Source organism: Zingiber officinale, chromosome 1A (genome assembly GCF_018446385.1).
Source record: "Zingiber officinale cultivar Zhangliang chromosome 1A, Zo_v1.1, whole genome shotgun sequence".
NCBI classification, from domain to species: Eukaryota; Viridiplantae; Streptophyta; class Magnoliopsida; order Zingiberales; family Zingiberaceae; genus Zingiber; species Zingiber officinale.
Genome location: NC_055987.1, coordinates 131061598 through 131079387, shown reverse-complemented (window position 1 = coordinate 131079387; position 17790 = coordinate 131061598). Strand labels below are relative to the sequence as shown.

Sequence of the window (17790 nt, the reverse complement as noted above, 5' to 3'; positions counted from 1 at the left end):
TAAATGGAGCAAAGGAATCTGGCTGAGTCATGTTGTTCCGGAGCTTCACTATAAGCTCCTGCTATCCACGTCAGGTATCTCAATGGATGCAATCTTAGCAATGACTTGACAAATGGTGTGTCGTGCTTCAGGAACTAATGATTCAAGTAACTACACTAAGGACTCTTTTACTTGATATTGGAATGAATTAGTTAACTGATGACAAGCCGATGGCATGGTCCAATGAATAAACAGCACAGTCTATTCAATTAATATTTTGGTCACTTGTGGATCGTTTGTGGTGGAGTATAACTCCCACATACTTGTGGATCATTTGTGGTGGAGCGTAGCTCCCACATATGACATATTCTTGTGATGGAGCGGTGCTCTCACATTTAATGATCATTATACTGTTTGAGTCTAGACCGCAAAGACTGACCGTCTCCTTATCGTCCGGTGATACTTTGGACGTCACCTAGGAGGTCAGAGGTTGCCCGTTAGACTTTGGCAACATGATACTTACGGTAGATCTTCTAGTATTGGAGATGGTCGAGTTTGATATCATTCTTGGCATGGATTGGCTGTCAATATATCATGCTACCGTTGATTGCCAGACGAGGGTGGTCACCTTCCGGCCTCCGAATCAACCCTCGTGGGATTTCATTGGCATCAGAGATGACGGCATATCGATCATTTCGGCGATTCAGGCTCAGAAGCTGCTGTCACATGGCTGTCAGGGTTTTTTGTTATCTTTGATTAGTACTGAGGATAGCAGTAGTTTGCAGCTCTCCGACGTTCCTGTAGTCCGGGAGTACCCAGATGTATTTCTAGAGGAGTTGCCAGGTTTGCCTCCCAGAAGGCAAGTTGAGTTCGCTATTAAGCTGATTCTGGGGACCGCACCGGCATCGAAAGCTCATTATCGTATGACACCAAAAGAGTTGAACGAGCTGAAGGTTCAACTTCAGGAGCTTTTGGATAGGGGATTTATTCGCCCTAGTGTTTCTCCATGGGGTTCTCCGGTATTATTTGTCAAGAAAAAAGACGGCACCATGAGGTTATGTATTGACTACAGACAGTTGAATGCAGTTATCGTCATAAATAAATATCCTTTACCACAGATCGAGGATTTGTTTGATCAGCTCAGAGGTACATCAATGTATTCTAAGATTGATCTGCGATCCGGATATCATCAGCTGAGAGTCAGAGACTCAGATATTCAGAAGACAGCTTTCCGTACCAGATATGGTCATTATGAGTTTTTGATAATGCCATTTGGGCTTACCAATGCTCCAGCGGTGTTTATGGACTTGATGAACCGCATCTTTCTGGAGTATCTGGATCAGTTTGTTATCGTTTTCATTGATGACATATTGGTCTACTCGCATTCTGAGGAGGAGCATGCACAGCATCTTCGCATAGTCTTGGAGATTCTTAGACGACATCAGCTGTACGCGAAGTTCAGCAAGTGTGCATTCTGGTTATCCTCAGTTAGTTTTCTGGGACACGTGGTTTCCAGCAGAGGTATTTCAGTTGATCCTCAGAAGATCGAGGCATCACCGGTTGGGAGCAAAGTCGGCTCGAGATCCGTAGTTTTCGGGATTGGTAGGATATTACCGACGCTTTGTCGAGGGTTTTGCGATGTCACTGACCCGCCTTACCAGGAAAGGCGTGAAGTTCACGTGGTCCGAGGATTGCGAGACCAGCTTTCAGGAGCTGAAGCGGAGATTAGTGTCGGCTCCAGTTTTGGTCTTACCTTCTGGAGAGGACGGATTTGTACTCTACACCGACGCGTCAATTTAGGGTTTGGGCGCTGTTCTGATGCAGCACGGCAGAATGGTCTCTTATGCTTCTCGTCAGCTGAAGGAGCATGAGAAGAACTACCCAGTTCATGACCTGAAGTTAGTCGCCATCATATATGCTTTGAAGATTTGGCGTCATCATCTGTACGACATTACATTTGAGATTCTCACTGATCATAAGTCTCAAATACCTTTTTACCCGGAAGGAGCTTAATCTCCGACAGAGGAGATGGATGGAGTTCCTGAAGGACTACGATTGTACCATTAGCTACCACCCGGGGAAAGCTAATGTGGTTGCAGATGCACTCAGCAGGAAGTCCAGAGGACTTTGGCTTGCCACCGGACTTCAGTCACGGACTTGATTCAGAGTTTTTCTGAGTTAGACCTTGAGGAGCAGGGATCTACAGAGCAGGGTATTCTTGTTACTATGGTTGCTCAGTCGTCGATCAGGACGAAGATCCGAGAGGCACAGGCTGGTGATCAGCATTTGCAGTTCATTAGAAGTCAGATAGTTTCCGGGCAGCAGACCGAGTTTACACGAGACGAGGAGGGTATTATATACTTTCGAGGCAGATTATGCGTACCTCAGTCTCATCCGGTCTTACAGGAGCTACTTCAGGAGGCTCATCGCTCTCGATTTGCGATCTATCCAGGCGGGACTTGCATGTATTGAGACTTGAGGCGTTCCTATTGGTGGAACGACATGAAGAAAGACATCGCGGATTTCGTAGCTAGATGTCTTGTCTGTCAGCAGGTGAAGGCTGAGCACCAGAGACCTGCAGGATTACTTCAGCGGATTCCTATTCCTGAGTGGAAGTGGGATCACATTACCATGGACTTTGTGGTAGGTTTGCCGAGGACACGACGAGGTCATGATGCGATTTGGGTAATCATTGATCGATTAACCAAATCCGCGCACTTCTTAGCGATCCGGAGGACTAATTCTCTAGACCGATTGCCAGATCTGTATTGCCGAGAGATCATCAGATTACATGGTGTTCCGTTGAGTATCATTTCGGATAGAGATCCACGGTTTACATCACATTTCTAGCAGAGTCTGCAGCAGGCCTTGGGTACACAGCTCCGTTTTAGTACAGCCTTCCATCCACAGACAGATGGACAGTCAGAGCGGACCATTCAGACTTTAGAGGACCTGCTGAGGTCATGTGTTATGGATTTCGGAGGCAGTTGGGAGGAACATCTGCTGTCAGTAGAGTTTGCTTACAACAACAGCTTTCATTCGTCTATTCAGATGGCACCGTTTGAGGCGTTGTATGGTAGACCTTGTCGGACACCCGTCCTCTGGGATGAGGTTAGAGAGGCCCAGATGTTGGGACCTCATAGAGTTCAGCAGGATGCAGAGTTGGTCCGTACTATCAGACGGAGGATGTCAGAGGCGCAGGACCGCCAGAAGAGTTATGCTGATCGGAGACGCAGACCACTAGAGTTTTCTGTTGGCGATCATGTATTTCTGCGAGTTTCACCCACGAAAGGGGTGAAGAGATTTGGCCTCAGAGGTAAGCTAGCTCCGCGGTACATTGGCCCTTTCGAGATATTGGAGAGGATCGGAGCGGTAGCTTACCGGCTAGCACTACCACCGTCCCTGGCAGGCGTCCACGATGTATTCCACATATCTATGCTGCGGAGATACGTACCTGATCCGACGCATGTGCTGACAGATATCCCAGTTCCCCTTCAGCCTGATGCTACTTATGAGGAGGTTCCGGTACGGATTCTCGACCGGAAGGAGCGTCAGTTGCGGAACAAGACTATCCGACTGGTTAAAGTCGGATGATAGCATCATTCAGATGAGGAGGCTACTTGGGAGCTTGAGGATACGATCCGAGCTCGATATCCCCATCTTTTCCCTTGAGGTATGTGATTTAGTTTACCGTTCAGCATTTATACTCTTTACCTGTTATTAGTATTTGCTGATGGTAGATAATGAAATTTGGGGGCCAAATTTTTATTAGTGGGGGAGAATATAAAATACCGGAAATAGGAGAATATTAATAAGGGAATTTTTGGAAATTTTTCGGGAATTTTTCGGAGCTCGTACGGACGAGTTGACGGGGATAAAAATGGGGCCCGGAAAAACCTGTTTTGGCTACCCCATTTAAGCGAGGAAATGTTTATAATTACATTTCCTTTTTCTTTATTTTCCTTATTTGTTTCTTTTTCTTACCTCGCCGAAAGCCTTGCGTGCCCGAGCCCCTCACCCGTGCCTCTCTTCTCCCTCACTCCCGAACCCGATGCCGAAAAGCCCTAACAGCTGGCGGTTTCTTCCCCCCGTGTCCTCACCGCGCCTTTCTTCTTCTTCTCTTGTGCCCTAGAGAGCAGTGAGCCACCACCGCCGCTCCTCCCCGTTGCACACTGCGAGCCGACTTCCTGTGCCCTAGCGTCGGGCCGGTCTTCTTCTCCCTGCTGCCGGTGCCCTAGCCTCAGCCGCGACACCCATCTCTACGGCGACATCCGAGCACAGTCGGCCCTATCTGTGCCTTAGCGCAGACACACTTCTCATGAGGGTGCCCTAGTGTGGAATCTAAGCCCTAGTTCTTCCGCTTGCTGCCACTGCCGAGCGAAATTGCTTCTTCCCTCTAGTTTTCAACGATCACCTCTGTGCCGGCCACCAAACTTGCCACTACTCTTGATCAGTCCATGGTGAGGTTCAATTGTTGGTTGGGAATTATGTAGACTCAAGGATTTGATGAATTGCTTCCCTTTTGATTATCTACTGTTTTTTTTATTAGAATGTTGTGTTGTATTGTGGGATTGATCACTGTGGTAGTGAATGTTTTCCTGTAGCATCGTTTGATCTCCGACAGTAGGTAGATTCCAGCAGCAAACGATCCTACTTCCAACAGTGATAAACGGCTGTGAGTTTCAGGTAAGGCATAGGAATTTGATATATGCTATTGATCATGTATGAGTTGAATTAGGTTTATGTGTTGGTCAGGGATTTGCCCTAATTTAGGGTTAGAGAGTTATTTAGCTATTTATAACTAATTTAGGGTTAGAGAGTTTTATGTGTTGGTCACAGAGAGTTGGTTGCCAGAGCCCTGATCGGTCTGTGGACCGATCATGCCATTCCTTCTCCCAATCTGTTTGGTTACTGATCGGTCACCAGATCGATCAGATGACCCAGTGTATCACTGGATCGGTCAGTAGACCGATCCAATTTCCCAGCCTTAAACCCTAAAGCCTTCCTGATCTAGAGAACGAGCTACCGAGCCCTCTCTGACCTAGTCCGGAGAACGAGCTACCGAGCCCTCTCCGACTTCCACGTCCGGTCCAGAGAACGAGCTACCGAGCCCTCTTTGACCTAGTCCGGAGAACGAGCTACCGAGCCCTCTCTGACCTCCCATGCCAAGCTTCCATACTTGAACTTTTCCCCGTGCCAAGCTCCCTGCTTGGACTTTTCCCCGTGCCAAGCTCCCTGCTTGGACTTTTCCCGTACCAAGCTCCCTGCTTGGACTTTTCTGTGCCAAATCTCCATCCTTGGACTTTTCCGTGCCAAGTCTGCATACTTGGACTTTTCCCGAATCAGGTCAACTCAAGTCAGGTCAACCAGGTCAACCTTGACCAAAGGTTGCACCCACAATCCCCCAAGTTCCTATTCTTGTCAAACATCAAAATATAACTTCTCTATTCTTGTCAAACATCAAAATATACCTCGAGTCAGGTCAACTCAAGTCGGGTCACCCAGGTCAACCTTGACCTAAGGTTGCACCAACAATGATGACTCGGTGACCATCGAGGAGTTGGAATCAACTTCATCTGGTTCCTCGTAGAGCTTCAAGAACTTTTCCCAAAGTTCTTTTGCACTTTGGTAGTTGCCGATTCTGTCAAGATCTTCAGCTGGTAGAACTCTTATTAAATGATATTCGGCCTTTCCGTTTGACATGAAATCGTCGCATTGCTTTTTGGTCCAGAGGTGTTCTTCAATTTCTTCTCTGTTTGTGTCCTTTGGAGCTTCATAACCCTATTTCATTATTAATAAAATATTAAAATATGTTTTAAGAAATACCTCCATTCGTTGCTTCCAAAAACTGAATTCCCCCTCGAATGTTGGTGGATATATGTTAGTTCCGGCCATCTCGTTGCTTCAGTCGGCGGTTAGTCCTTCTGAGGCGTCCGGGCTCTGATACCACTTGTTAGGACCGTTAGGCCGGCTAGAAGGGGGGCTGAATAGCCCTGCACAAAATAAAACAGAAAATACCCTTCTCGGACTTAAATGAACACTTGCATAAAATAATTAAAATAAACAAAAATAGAGGCTCAAGGGATTTACTTGGTTACAACCGAGGAGTTTGTTAATTCAAGGAAGTGAAGCATACTAAATACTCCTTTAGGCGGAGAAGCCTCTTATAGCAGTGAAAGCACAGAAAGATGAAGCTAAACTAACAAATAGAAGTACACAAGTGTTGTAAATGAAATTGCTTGTTATTGTAGCTTCTTGGACAAAGACTATATTTATAACCTTGGTCGGGACGCCTAGAAGGGTTCCAGGCGCCCGGAAGGGTTCCAGGCGCCTAGAGGGGGATAAAACTTTATCCCCTTTGCAACGGATCGTGGTCAAACGTGATCTGGATAGAATCAGGTTCCGGGTGCTCGGAATCGTTCCGAGCGCGCCCGGAATGGGTCCGCGCGTTCGGACCCTTAGAGTCAACATGGTTGACTTTTTCAATCCAGACCCTCTTCTCCAATACTGCTCGCCTCGGTCCGAGCCTTCCACTCCGGCTCCGCTCGCTTGGGTGATTTCGGCCAACCGAAATAAGGCTCACCCGAATTCAATTTCGGCCTTCTCCTCGAGCAGGCTTCCGCTATGGCTTCTCGTCCCTCGAACGTCGCGCATGTTCTTCTCGTTCATTGGTGTACTCTTCCGCGGTGCCTCATCCCTCAGACGCACCGAGCCCGTTGGCTCTCTCCTGTATCGTCCTTCTCGCTAGCCACGTCTTCTACTCGACTTCCTGTGCTCCTAAGCTCCTGCACACTTAGACATAGGGATCAAAAATCACATGACCTAACTTAACTTGTTTGATCACATTAAAATAACCTTGGGGTTCCAACACTAGTTGAGGTTGAGCTTAGACAGAGCAAAAGTGCTCAGATAGAAAAATCTTACAGATAGGATTTTATCATTTTCATGTTAGAAAGTGAGCCCCGAAGTTACTCAGAAGCAGTAAGCTCTTCTGATGGATCTCAATGGAGAGAGACAATTACATTTGAAATAAAATCTATCTTGCAAAATCACACTTGGGAACTTATGGATCTTCCTCCGGAAAGTCAACTACTAGGGTGCAAGCGGATCTTCAAGAAAAAAATAAAATCATATGGCACAATTGATAAGTACAAGACCGGATTGGTAATCAAAGGATACAGACAATGATAAGACCTTGATTACTTTGATACATATTCTCTGATGTCGAGAATAGCTTCCATAAGAGTATTGTTGACTATAGTTGTTCTATGGAATCTCGAAATGTATCAGATGGATGTAAAGACAGTCTTTCTAAATGGGGATTTAGAAGAGAAAATCTACATAGAGTAACCTAAGGGGTTTTCTGTGTTAGGACAAAAAAATAATGTTTGTAGATTGGTGAAGTTGTTATATGGCTTAAAACAAACACCAAAGCAGTGACATGAGAAATTTGACAATGTCATAAAGGAATGTGGATTCAAGATTAATAAATGTGATAAATATGTCTACATGAAAGCCATAAAGAATGATTATGTCATCTTGTATCTATATGTAGATGACATACTTATCATTGGGAGTAATGATAAGATAATTAAATCTACTAAAGATATGTTGAACTCAAGATTTGATATGAAAGATATGAGGCTAGCTAATGTGATTCTAAGAATTAAAATTCTTAGAACAACAGAAAGACTTGTTCTTAGTTAGTTTTATTACATGGATAAAATTCTTAAGAAATTCACCAAGGGTAATACTGTGTTGGCACGAACGTCGATAGATATGAGTCAACATCTATCGAAAAAGATAGAGTACTCTCGAGTGATTGAAAGTTTGATGTTCCTGATGAGTTGTATACGACTAGACTTGGCTTACATAGTAAGTAAACTGAGTAAATACACGAGTAATCCTATGTTGAGTATTGAAACGGGATAACAAGAGTACTGAGGTACTTAAGGTATGCTTATGAATATGGACTGCACTATATGATATATCCTGCTGTGATCAAAGGATACAACGATGCGAGTTGGACATCTGACATAAAAGACTCTAAGTTTACGAGTGAATATGTATTCACTCTTGGAGGTGCAGCCATATCCTGGAAATCTTCTAAGCAAATGGTAATAACTAGATCTATGATGAAATATGAGTTTGTAGCTCTTGACAAATGTGGTAAAGAGGCTGAATGACTACGACAATTCTTAGAAGATATTATGAGATGACTGAAACTTGTGTCGGTAATTTACATACATTGTGATAGTCAATCAGCAATCTGTCGGGCATAGAGTCATCTGTATAATGGTAAGTCTAGGCATATACGTCGCAGACATAATACCATTAGACAACTATTCTCAACGGGAGTTATCAGTACTATTGACAATGTAAAGTCAAAGGATAACCTAACAAATCCGCTAATCAAGGGGTTAAACATAGAGTTAGTTGTAAACTCATCGCGAGGGATGAGCTTGATGTCGTTGTCAGCAATTAGTATAGAAGACACCCAACCTATGCTAATTGGAGATCCCAAGAATTAAGTTCAAAGGGATAACTAATCTGCACTGACTAGATACAATGTGGAGAAAAATCCAATAAAATAGTGACCGGATCAGAGTAAGCCGATGGGTTATTAATGATCAAGAAGAGTAGATGCCTACTCTCGAGGGATCACCTATGTGAGAAAGAAGTAGAGTTGCTTCGTAGAAAATTGGAGGTACAATTCTTAGAGCTTTTCACAGAACTAAGCATGTTTATAACCAAGAACAAACACATTCATGAGAACTGATTTATTTCAAGAAGAGTCTTGGGTGAGATATGTAAATGCTTACACAGACGGCAGAATAGTTCAAGGACATCGTGTCTATTATCAGCTAGTAAGCAAACAGATCAACACAAGGGAAGGTTCAAAGAGTAAAACCTACTTGTCATATACTAGACTCAACTATTGAATGCTATCACATACCCTATCTCCATTCATGTGGGGGATTATTAGATATAAGTGATGTGAATAGAGAATATGTGGAAGAAGAAAGAGACTCCATTGTGAATGAGACTTTAGTCCCATATTGGAAGTTTCAAGGCATATTGGTTGGTTTATATTAATTCACATGCATTGATAATGTGAACAAATGTATGGGAAGAGGCTCTCTCTCACGCGTGAGTGTGCAGGGGGTACAAATCCAGGGCCCGAATTGTACTAAACCATATTGACTCGTGTGCGAGCACAACACGCGCAAAATACTGAACCAGTCGGGGTAAAATTTGCCCAAGTGGAACAACTAACATTTTACCACATAAACCTTTTTGCTGCTTGTATAACGGATGCACTAAAGTAAGATTAATGCAGAATCAAAACGGTTGAGTGAAACACTGTCGTTTCATAGCTCGGTGAGTAATGATCATTAATCGATTATTAACGTTGTCGTTGATCTGAGCTCCTATATAAGGAGGCTACGATTATAGGTAAAGAGACACACAGAAAAGCAACAGAAGTTCTCCACCTACGTTCCCTCTTTCTCTGTTGTGCAAACTTCTGCTCAGCGAAGTGCATGTGATAGCATTCGAGTACCACTCAGTTCGTCGTGATCACCAGTACTTAGTATGCGCCACAGTTAACTGTTGTATCCTGAGAAATAGACGACTCGAGAAAACCTCAAAGCACAACCGAAGGTGGGATGAATCTGTTTCAAGGAAACTGCGACTCTTGTAAGCCTCGGTCCATTCGCCCGTTTGGATTCTTCGGTCGCTCGATTTCTCTGCTCACTCGGTTGGCTGGCTCGCCTGGTCAAACGCTCAACTTCTCCGCCCGATCGACTACTTGGCTGCTTCACTCGGCCTCACTACCAGGCCAGTCACACACTCACTCGACCTCTACGTCCGCTCGGTCGCTCACCCGATCGGCCTCTCCGTCCGACCGCTCGGTCTCTCTGTTGGCCCAATCGACCTCTCTATCCGCCCGATCGGCCTCTCTGTCCACCCAGTCGACATTTCTGCCTGCTCGATCGCACTGCTCGATCGGTCTCTCTGATTGGACGGCTGCTCTACCCGATCAGACTCTGTCCTCTATCTGTGACTTGATCGTACTGCTCATTCGATCGCTCAGCTCCACGCTCGCTTAACTGTACTGTTCGATCGACCGCTCAACTTGCTCGATCGCTCCGCTACTCTGTCCTACCGACCACTTGGTTGCTCGGTCGCTCGACCCGATCAACCGCTCTACCCGTCCTGCTGATCTTCTTGCACGATCTTTCTGCTTGACCGACCTACCCGCCCGATATCTCATCCCACTCTGCCGCCACTGTGCAGACTACCTTCAGCACTTCGTAGAAACTAGCCCCCCATTGACAGCCTGAGATTATCTACTCAGATCATTTTGACATATAAGTGAATTTAATTTAGTGTAATTTAAATTCAGCTAATACTTTGTAAATCTCCGACAACAAATTGTCTTTCTAACAACCCTATCCCCGAGACTAGTAGCAGTAATAACAATGGTAGTAAAAAAAAAAAGTGGAATCCTCTATTCTAGTGGTCTCACACAATCAACCTCATGATCATCTATATTAAGATAAATCGAAAAATTATAATTAACCAATACAGCGAGAGTTTTTCTTTTAAGATTTACCAAGATTCAAACTCTTATTCTAAGAGAATAATTTTGTCCCGTATTAATCAACTCAATCCTGCCCGAGGCCAGCAGCAGTAATAACAATAACTGTATGTTTATGCTAATTCCATGCATCATATAATGATAAGTTTGATGGTCTCGAAATACATAGTAATGTTTGGTTAATGTACGAACCCATTTATTTCGAGAGCAGATCTCCTGAACCACTTTTTTGTGGTCCAGGAGATGTGCCACTTATATTTACGGTCGAATTGTGAACGCGATTCGGTCGTAATTGGTTGCGATCCCTTTCTGGGTTCACCGTCTCTACTAGGTTTTGGTTTGGAACGGACGGCCGGAGGCCGTCCGAAGGCCTTCGGTGGTGGATAAGTGACCAGGTTATTGGGCGCTGAGCGAGGGTATCCTCTGGGCGGCCTCTAGCCACCTGCTCCGAACCAAATTATAACCTGATGGGGACGATGAACCCAGAAAAGGATCACCACTAATTGCGATCAAATCATGATCTCGATCTAATCATAAATATGAATGATACATCTTCTAAATCATAAAAAATGGTCCAAGAGATCACGCCTCATTTATTTCGGTTTCGGTCAGTTTATGTTAGTCAATGTAGGCCTCGTCATTTAATATGCCATGTCATTAGGAGTTCAACACGGCATATTAAATGTAGCGACAGCTGAGCTGGGACATATGCCGGGTGAGCCCAATACAAAGACTAACTGAGCCCCATTAACCAACCCAGCGTCCGTACATTTTTGTTGCCTCTGTAGAGCCATTTAGAGGGGCATGGGAGGCACATGTAAGAGGCTCAACAAGAGCCTACACGAGCTGCACTTCGTATCGTAATGGGCTCAGGCAGGCCTGCTTATGAGTTGTCCAGAGATTATATTTACTTTAATGGATTGTTATGTAATCCTCAAGGCGGAACACAGTCAGAGATGCATGATTTTATAATCGAGAGGTCCAGGATTCGATCCTTGAGGTGTCATGACAGGAGATGCGTTTTTAACTGTGTATCTATATTTATTTCCGTCTATATTTATGGGACCGATTCTATGAGGAGATAGTTGATGTGACAATTTTAATTTTTTTTAATAGATTGCTATGCCCCACGTAGGTTAAAGTAACAGATCTATCTGTTTTTTAATGGATCCATTGGGCGGCTAATTGGCTCTTAAATACCGTTATCGGTCTGGCCAACAGTCATGAATGGGCCACTCATGTGCAATGCTGGGCCAATAATGGGACGTGCTGGTGAAGATTAATGGGCTCAAAATTGGAGGCCCTGGGATTGTTAAGTAGACTAAGCAAGCGATCTCTTATTGGACCGTGATGGGCTTTTACTTGACTTTGTTAGGCTTTTAGTGGACCGTAATAGACTACTACCGGATCTAACTACAATGAACCTAAAATAATGGGCCACTAACGGTATCTACTACGCTAACACTTGACAACACTATTATTAATGGGCCACTGACTTCTATGGGCTTTACTGGATAGAATATCTATTGGGCCACTGACTACACTTCTAGATCACCGATCCTATGCAAAATTAATGGGCCATGCGGGCTTATAACTGTCCGCAATAGACTAGACTAATGATTAATTCTGAGAATCAATTACGCTGCATTAGTAGGCCAAACTGAGGGCCCACTGTCGGCCTGATAGTGCGTAAATGTGCTATGTCGTTGCAAATTAAAGGTCGTTTGATGGACCTCAGTGGATCAGTTTGCCTATTGAGTAAATGTGCTTATTAGACTGTACACTCACCAATTCCGAATTCCTTAATCCCGAGTTGAGCTACATTTATGTGCTTTAAAATGGGATGCATTGCTTAAAGAGAATGAAACTAGTAACAATTCCTACTGAAAAAAAAAATGAAACAAAGTTTTAAAATTCTTTATATTTTAGTTATTGCAATTCACCAAAAAAAAAAAAAAAAGAATCACCATCAAATTGTAGTAGCAATTGCTACTCACGAAATTGAAATAATTTTTTAAAGCCATTTTCTATTTTAATTATCGCAACTGAACAACTAAAAAATCAGCATACCTGCAGAATTGTAATACACATAGTGAGCAAATATATAATAAAACACGCAGCAATTTAGCACTCAAGTATTGGAGGCTCTGGTGTAGATTTGCTGGCTTGAATGAGCAGATACCATTCGAATGGCACCCCTGGCCATCAGGTCCTTTATTGCCCTCCTTGCAAGGGATCCATTAATCTGTAGAGAAATATCATTTTTTCAATCTCTACAAACGTTCTGTAAAATATGCCCACATCTCTAAGGAAAAAAAGAAAAATTAAGAGGGTGTTTGATTCAGAAAAATAGAAGTAGAGAATTGAAATCATTGATTATCATTATTAATGTTTAAATTATAAAAATAGGAATACAAATAAAGAAATGAATAATTTCAATTAGATAATAACTCATTCTCATGAAACTCTCCTTCAATGAGTCATTACCCTATTTTCATCAATCAAAATATTTCCTTATTCCAAAAATATCCTTGACCTAAAACTAAAATTTTTTCCCTTAATATCAAACATCAAAATATATTTATTTATTTTTTCATATCACTTCTTTTTTTTTGTTCTCAATCATCATATTTTCTCTCTATCATTTTATCACACTTTCTCTTTCCTTATTCCAAAAATATCCTTGACCTAAAACTAAAATTTTTTCCCTTAATATCAAACATCAAAATATATATATATTTTTTTTTCATATCACTTCTCTTTTTGTTCTCAATCATCATATTTTCTCTCTATCATTTTATCACACACTTTCTCTCTCTTTAATCTCTCCTATCATATTCTCTTTTTCTTTCTTTTTTTTCTCATTACACTTTCTCTCTCATCATTCTTTTTCTCTTCTCAATCTCTTCCATTGTACTCTCTTCCTTCTTTTTTTTTCATCATACTTTCTCTCTCATCATATTTTCTCTCTCCTCAATCTCTCTTGTCACTCCCTCCTTTTTTTCCCTCAACACACTTTCTTTTTCATCATACTTTCTTCCTCATCAAACTTTCTCTCTCCTTAATTTCTCCTATCACACTCACTGTTCTCTTTTTTTCTCATCACACTTTTCCTCCCACCATACTTTCCCTCTCATCATACTTTCTCTCTCCTCATACTTTCTTTCTTCTCATACTTTTTTATTATATTTTCTCTCTCTTCATCCTCTTCCATTATATTTTCTCTACATCATATTTTCTTTTATGTTCTCTCATCATCCTCTCTCCTATCAGACTCTATTTTTTCATTTTCTTTTATCACACTTTTTCTCTTTTCATTCTTTCTCATCACAATTTCTCTCTCATCATTATTTCTCTTACATCATTTTCTTTCATCATATTTTTTTCTCACATTCATTTTTTTCTCACATTTAATTTTTTCTCTTATTTCCTTTTAAGGGTAAAAAAGAAAATTTTGATTTATTCCAATAAAAAATATGCAACTAACCAAACATTAATTAGTGATATCAATGCTCATACTCATTCTCATTTCGTAATATTCTCATTCCGATTCCTATTCTGAAAAAAAGAACAAAACGCCCCCTAAGAACAGTGAGTACACTATTTCCTATTTTTTTTTTCTAAATTGATTTATAATCTATTCATGTAATTCTGTCAATCTATAATAGATTAGTATAGCTGAGCTATGAGAACAGAAGCAAAAGAACACAAGATAACGAGGATCTTCGATGGAACAAAATAAAATGCCGTGAAGGTGATACGAAAGAATAGATTTCCGAACACTGATTAAATGATCATCAATAATATGCAACGAAGAACAATCGTCAGTTAAACAAAGTTACCATATCTAAGTTCGATAAGAGCCAAACTAATGGAATAAACTGTAATGCGATGGTAGATCCACAGTTTGCAAGAGTAGATGGCATGATAGACCAAACAAACGCATCATCAGATTGCCGTAGAAACATTCATCCAAGAGAAATAAACTAAACTCCAAAATAGGTGTGAATGAAGTTTCATCTGGATTCCATCGCAGATAAAAGAAAACCTTAAAAAGGAGAGAGCATTTACCCGTAGTCTCTCGGACAGCACGGAAGGCGTGATCTGCTTGTATTTGGGGACTTCGGAGAGCATTTTGTCGTAGTTCGCCTGGTCAAATAGAACTGCATTATTCACTTTCTCCTTCTGCTTTCCCTTGCTCCACTTCTGCGATCACACACACAAGGGCACAAATCTATTAAACCAAGATTGTAACAAAACACACACACAAGAGCCCTATGTTTAACCCTAGAAAGGGTGCCGCACCTTCTTCTTCTGTTTGCCACCGCCAGATTTTACCGGCTTCGAAGACGGAGGCGGAGCCTTGTCCTTCTTCGGCGCCTGACGGTAGATGGAAGAACCCATTCGTAAATCGAATCGCCGGAGCATCGAAACAGTAGAAAGGAAGAGGAGAAGGGCATAGCTTACCATTTTCTCGATCGTCGATGCGGCGCTTGAGTAAGGCAATCGCTGCGAACTGGCAATTGGTCGGCGGACTCGCTGTTCCGCCTTTTATAGGAACTAGGGTTCGTCGCACAACGTTATAATGCACTATCAGGCCTCCTTCCAAAGGAGAAGCCCATCTGCAATTATGGCTGCTAATCCATCCCTAAATTAATGTGGAAGGAGAAGCCCATTAACAATCATGGCCGCTAATCCGTCCCGAAATTAATATAAAAGTTTTAAATTTCTTTTATGTTAATATGAGGAGTTAAATTATGAGTAATTATTAATTATTAATATAGATGGTCAAGACATGGAGGAAAGCGTATTCGCGTCAAGTTTGGAACCCAAGACCTCATGTGACTGTTGGTGCAATCGACATCCAGAGTTTTAATATCCAATAAATATGTTTAATAGAGCTTGATCAAGGGAAAGAGTGATAAGTTTACCAAGTAACAAATTCTAACTGTCGTTAGGCAAGGGAAATCCTAGTCACGACTGGGCAAGAAAAATCTCAGCAGATCATAAAAACCAGATAAAAAAATTTGATAGGTTTGGAGGACCCGATATCGAATCTCTGGCAGATTGATTCGATGCTGAGTCTTGGTGAGTAAAGTCAGGTGGAAAAAATCCTAGGGAGAGGCAACCTTAGGTCATGGTGAGTGAAGCGAGAAAACCTTAGAAGTAGGTAACTCTAGGTTCTGGTGAGTAAAGCCAGATGGAGAAAATCATAAGGGGAGGTAACCTTAGATAACGAGAAGTCTTAAAGGAGTGAATGCGGTCACCCGGACCAACGGATCTTGGTAAATTTAAGTTTAGTTTAACCATAGTGTTTTGCATTACTATTATTACTACTGATTAATGTAGTATTGCAAGAAAAATCTTAATGGATCAGGTATCAGGCACTGAGTAGAGAAAGTCCAAACGGGTTTGGAGGACCAATGCTTGGCAAGTAGGTTGAGATAAATAACTAGAGAAGAGTGACGGTGAGGTCGTGTTCTAGAAAGGATCAACCTTAGGTCACTGATCCAACTGAAGAAATCATGAAGATTTCTAAATTGAGATCAAGACAATTTTACTATCAATTACTACCCATACATTTTACTACTCATGCATCATATATTATCACCGTGCTAACTTTATTTTGCAGGAATATATGTTTAACTCTACTTTGTAGGAATCAGTCTGATCAGTCAACCGAACACATGGATCGGTCGAACAAACTAGGCTGATACAGAACAGCGATAAGATCGTGCCAAAGCAAATATGGAAGCAAGGTGATCTGTCGATTGAACCGAGGGTTCGATTGACTGAATGATTAATGCATTAATGAAGAATTAATGGCGAATCTCGGTGAATAGGGAAACTACATGGTTCGATCGACCAAACAAGATGATTGGTCAACCGATCAATTAATGCTCATAATTGTGCGGAGATCGGATCTCAGTGAAGAAGGAAAACATGGGGCTCAAATCACCTATAGGAGGAATAGTTGACCGAATGACTTTTCAATTGACCAAATGAGACTTATAAAAGGGGTGCTCGAGGTTTGAGCTGAAAAAACTCTGCCATCTGTTCTGAATCAGTTCGCTCCTGCTATTCTACGCTCCATCTTCATAAGCAAGCTACTCCATCAAGAAGTGCTGATGAGCTTCGTTTCTTATTATTTGTCGGTATATTTTTTATTAGCTTGCATTGCTTTAATTTCAAGAAGATAGTAGTGTATTACTATCTTCTAGTTGCATTGTACAAATTGTTTTTTTCCAAAGATTTCGGAAAGAAAAGTTATAGTGAATTGTCCAACGGTGTGATCAAGGATCTCTAGTCTTAGAATAGGAGTCGACATAGACTCTGAACTACGTAACTACCCGAGTCACTTGTCTTTCTTTTGATATCTTATTTTTTGCTGTTTTATTTTGATATTTGCTTTACAAATCAATACGAAAAGAAAAGATTTTAACGAGCGATATTCACTCCCTTCTATCATTTCATTTCGATCCATCAATGATAACACCCTTTGTCTTAATCATCGTACCGTCACTTGGCATGAGGAGAAAAGTCCAAGTGGATCAAAGGATTAACCGAACACTTGGTAAAGAAGTCCCAACAGGTCAAAGTTGACCGGATGCTCGGCATGAGAAATTCCAACAGGTCACGGCTGACCGGATGTTGGATTTAGGATCCCTTGAGCTTGAGTTAAGCAATTCAAGGGTGGTCAATCGATCAGCTGATCGATTAGATCGAAACCCAGTCGATCAGCCGATCGATTAGACCGAATCCCAATCGATCAGTCGATCGATTGGAGAGTGGTATGATAAACAATAGCTCAATCGATCAGTCGATCTATTGGGAGCCAGGATTGCGAGCACAAAAACCTTCCCAATCGATCAGCCGACCGATTGGGCACCGCTAATAGATCGGGCGATCGATTGGGGTTGGAAATCTGGCGTGACGCGAGAAAGGATGAATCGATCGAGCGATCGATTCAGGCCTTTTCCAACAGAGCATAGAGGCACTCTGAATCGATTAACCGATCGATTCAAGCCTCCCCAATCGATTTACCAATCAATTGGGATATGACTGTTACGCAGGTAGCGAGCGATAGATGGTTGTGATTGCGTGGATGTGACGTGGCAATTGAGTGGGAGTAAGCCCAATCGATTGAGAGTCCTAGAAGCGTCGAGTATAAAGTTGTGGCGAGCTTTCTTCCTCGGAGCGACTTCAAC

The 17790-nt window shown here is 42.2% G+C and overlaps 1 protein-coding gene across 1 annotated transcript; it reads right to left on the bottom strand.

Moving 5' to 3' along the window:
• Window positions 1-12589: 12589 nt before the first annotated feature.
• On the bottom strand, window positions 12590-15181 carry LOC122009944 (40S ribosomal protein S25-4-like). Its single transcript, XM_042566267.1, has 4 exons — window positions 15050-15181; window positions 14888-14962; window positions 14654-14788; window positions 12590-12827 (listed from the first exon to the last, which is right to left on the bottom strand). Exons 1-4 carry the CDS (start codon window positions 15050-15052, stop codon window positions 12714-12716), a joined length of 327 nt encoding a protein of 108 aa, XP_042422201.1. The 5' UTR covers window positions 15053-15181; the 3' UTR covers window positions 12590-12713.
• Between the last annotated feature and the right edge of the window lie 2609 nt (window positions 15182-17790).

Bases quoted from the DNA above. Each gene is read 5' to 3' on its own strand.
- LOC122009944 (XM_042566267.1), bottom strand. The intron at 14,789-14,887 runs GTGCGGCACCCT...GTGTGATCGCAG, and splicing joins GTGGCAAACAGAAGAAGAAG to AAGTGGAGCAAGGGAAAGCA. The intron at 12,828-14,653 runs GTAAATGCTCTC...ATTTCTCTACAG, and splicing joins TGCTGTCCGAGAGACTACGG to ATTAATGGATCCCTTGCAAG.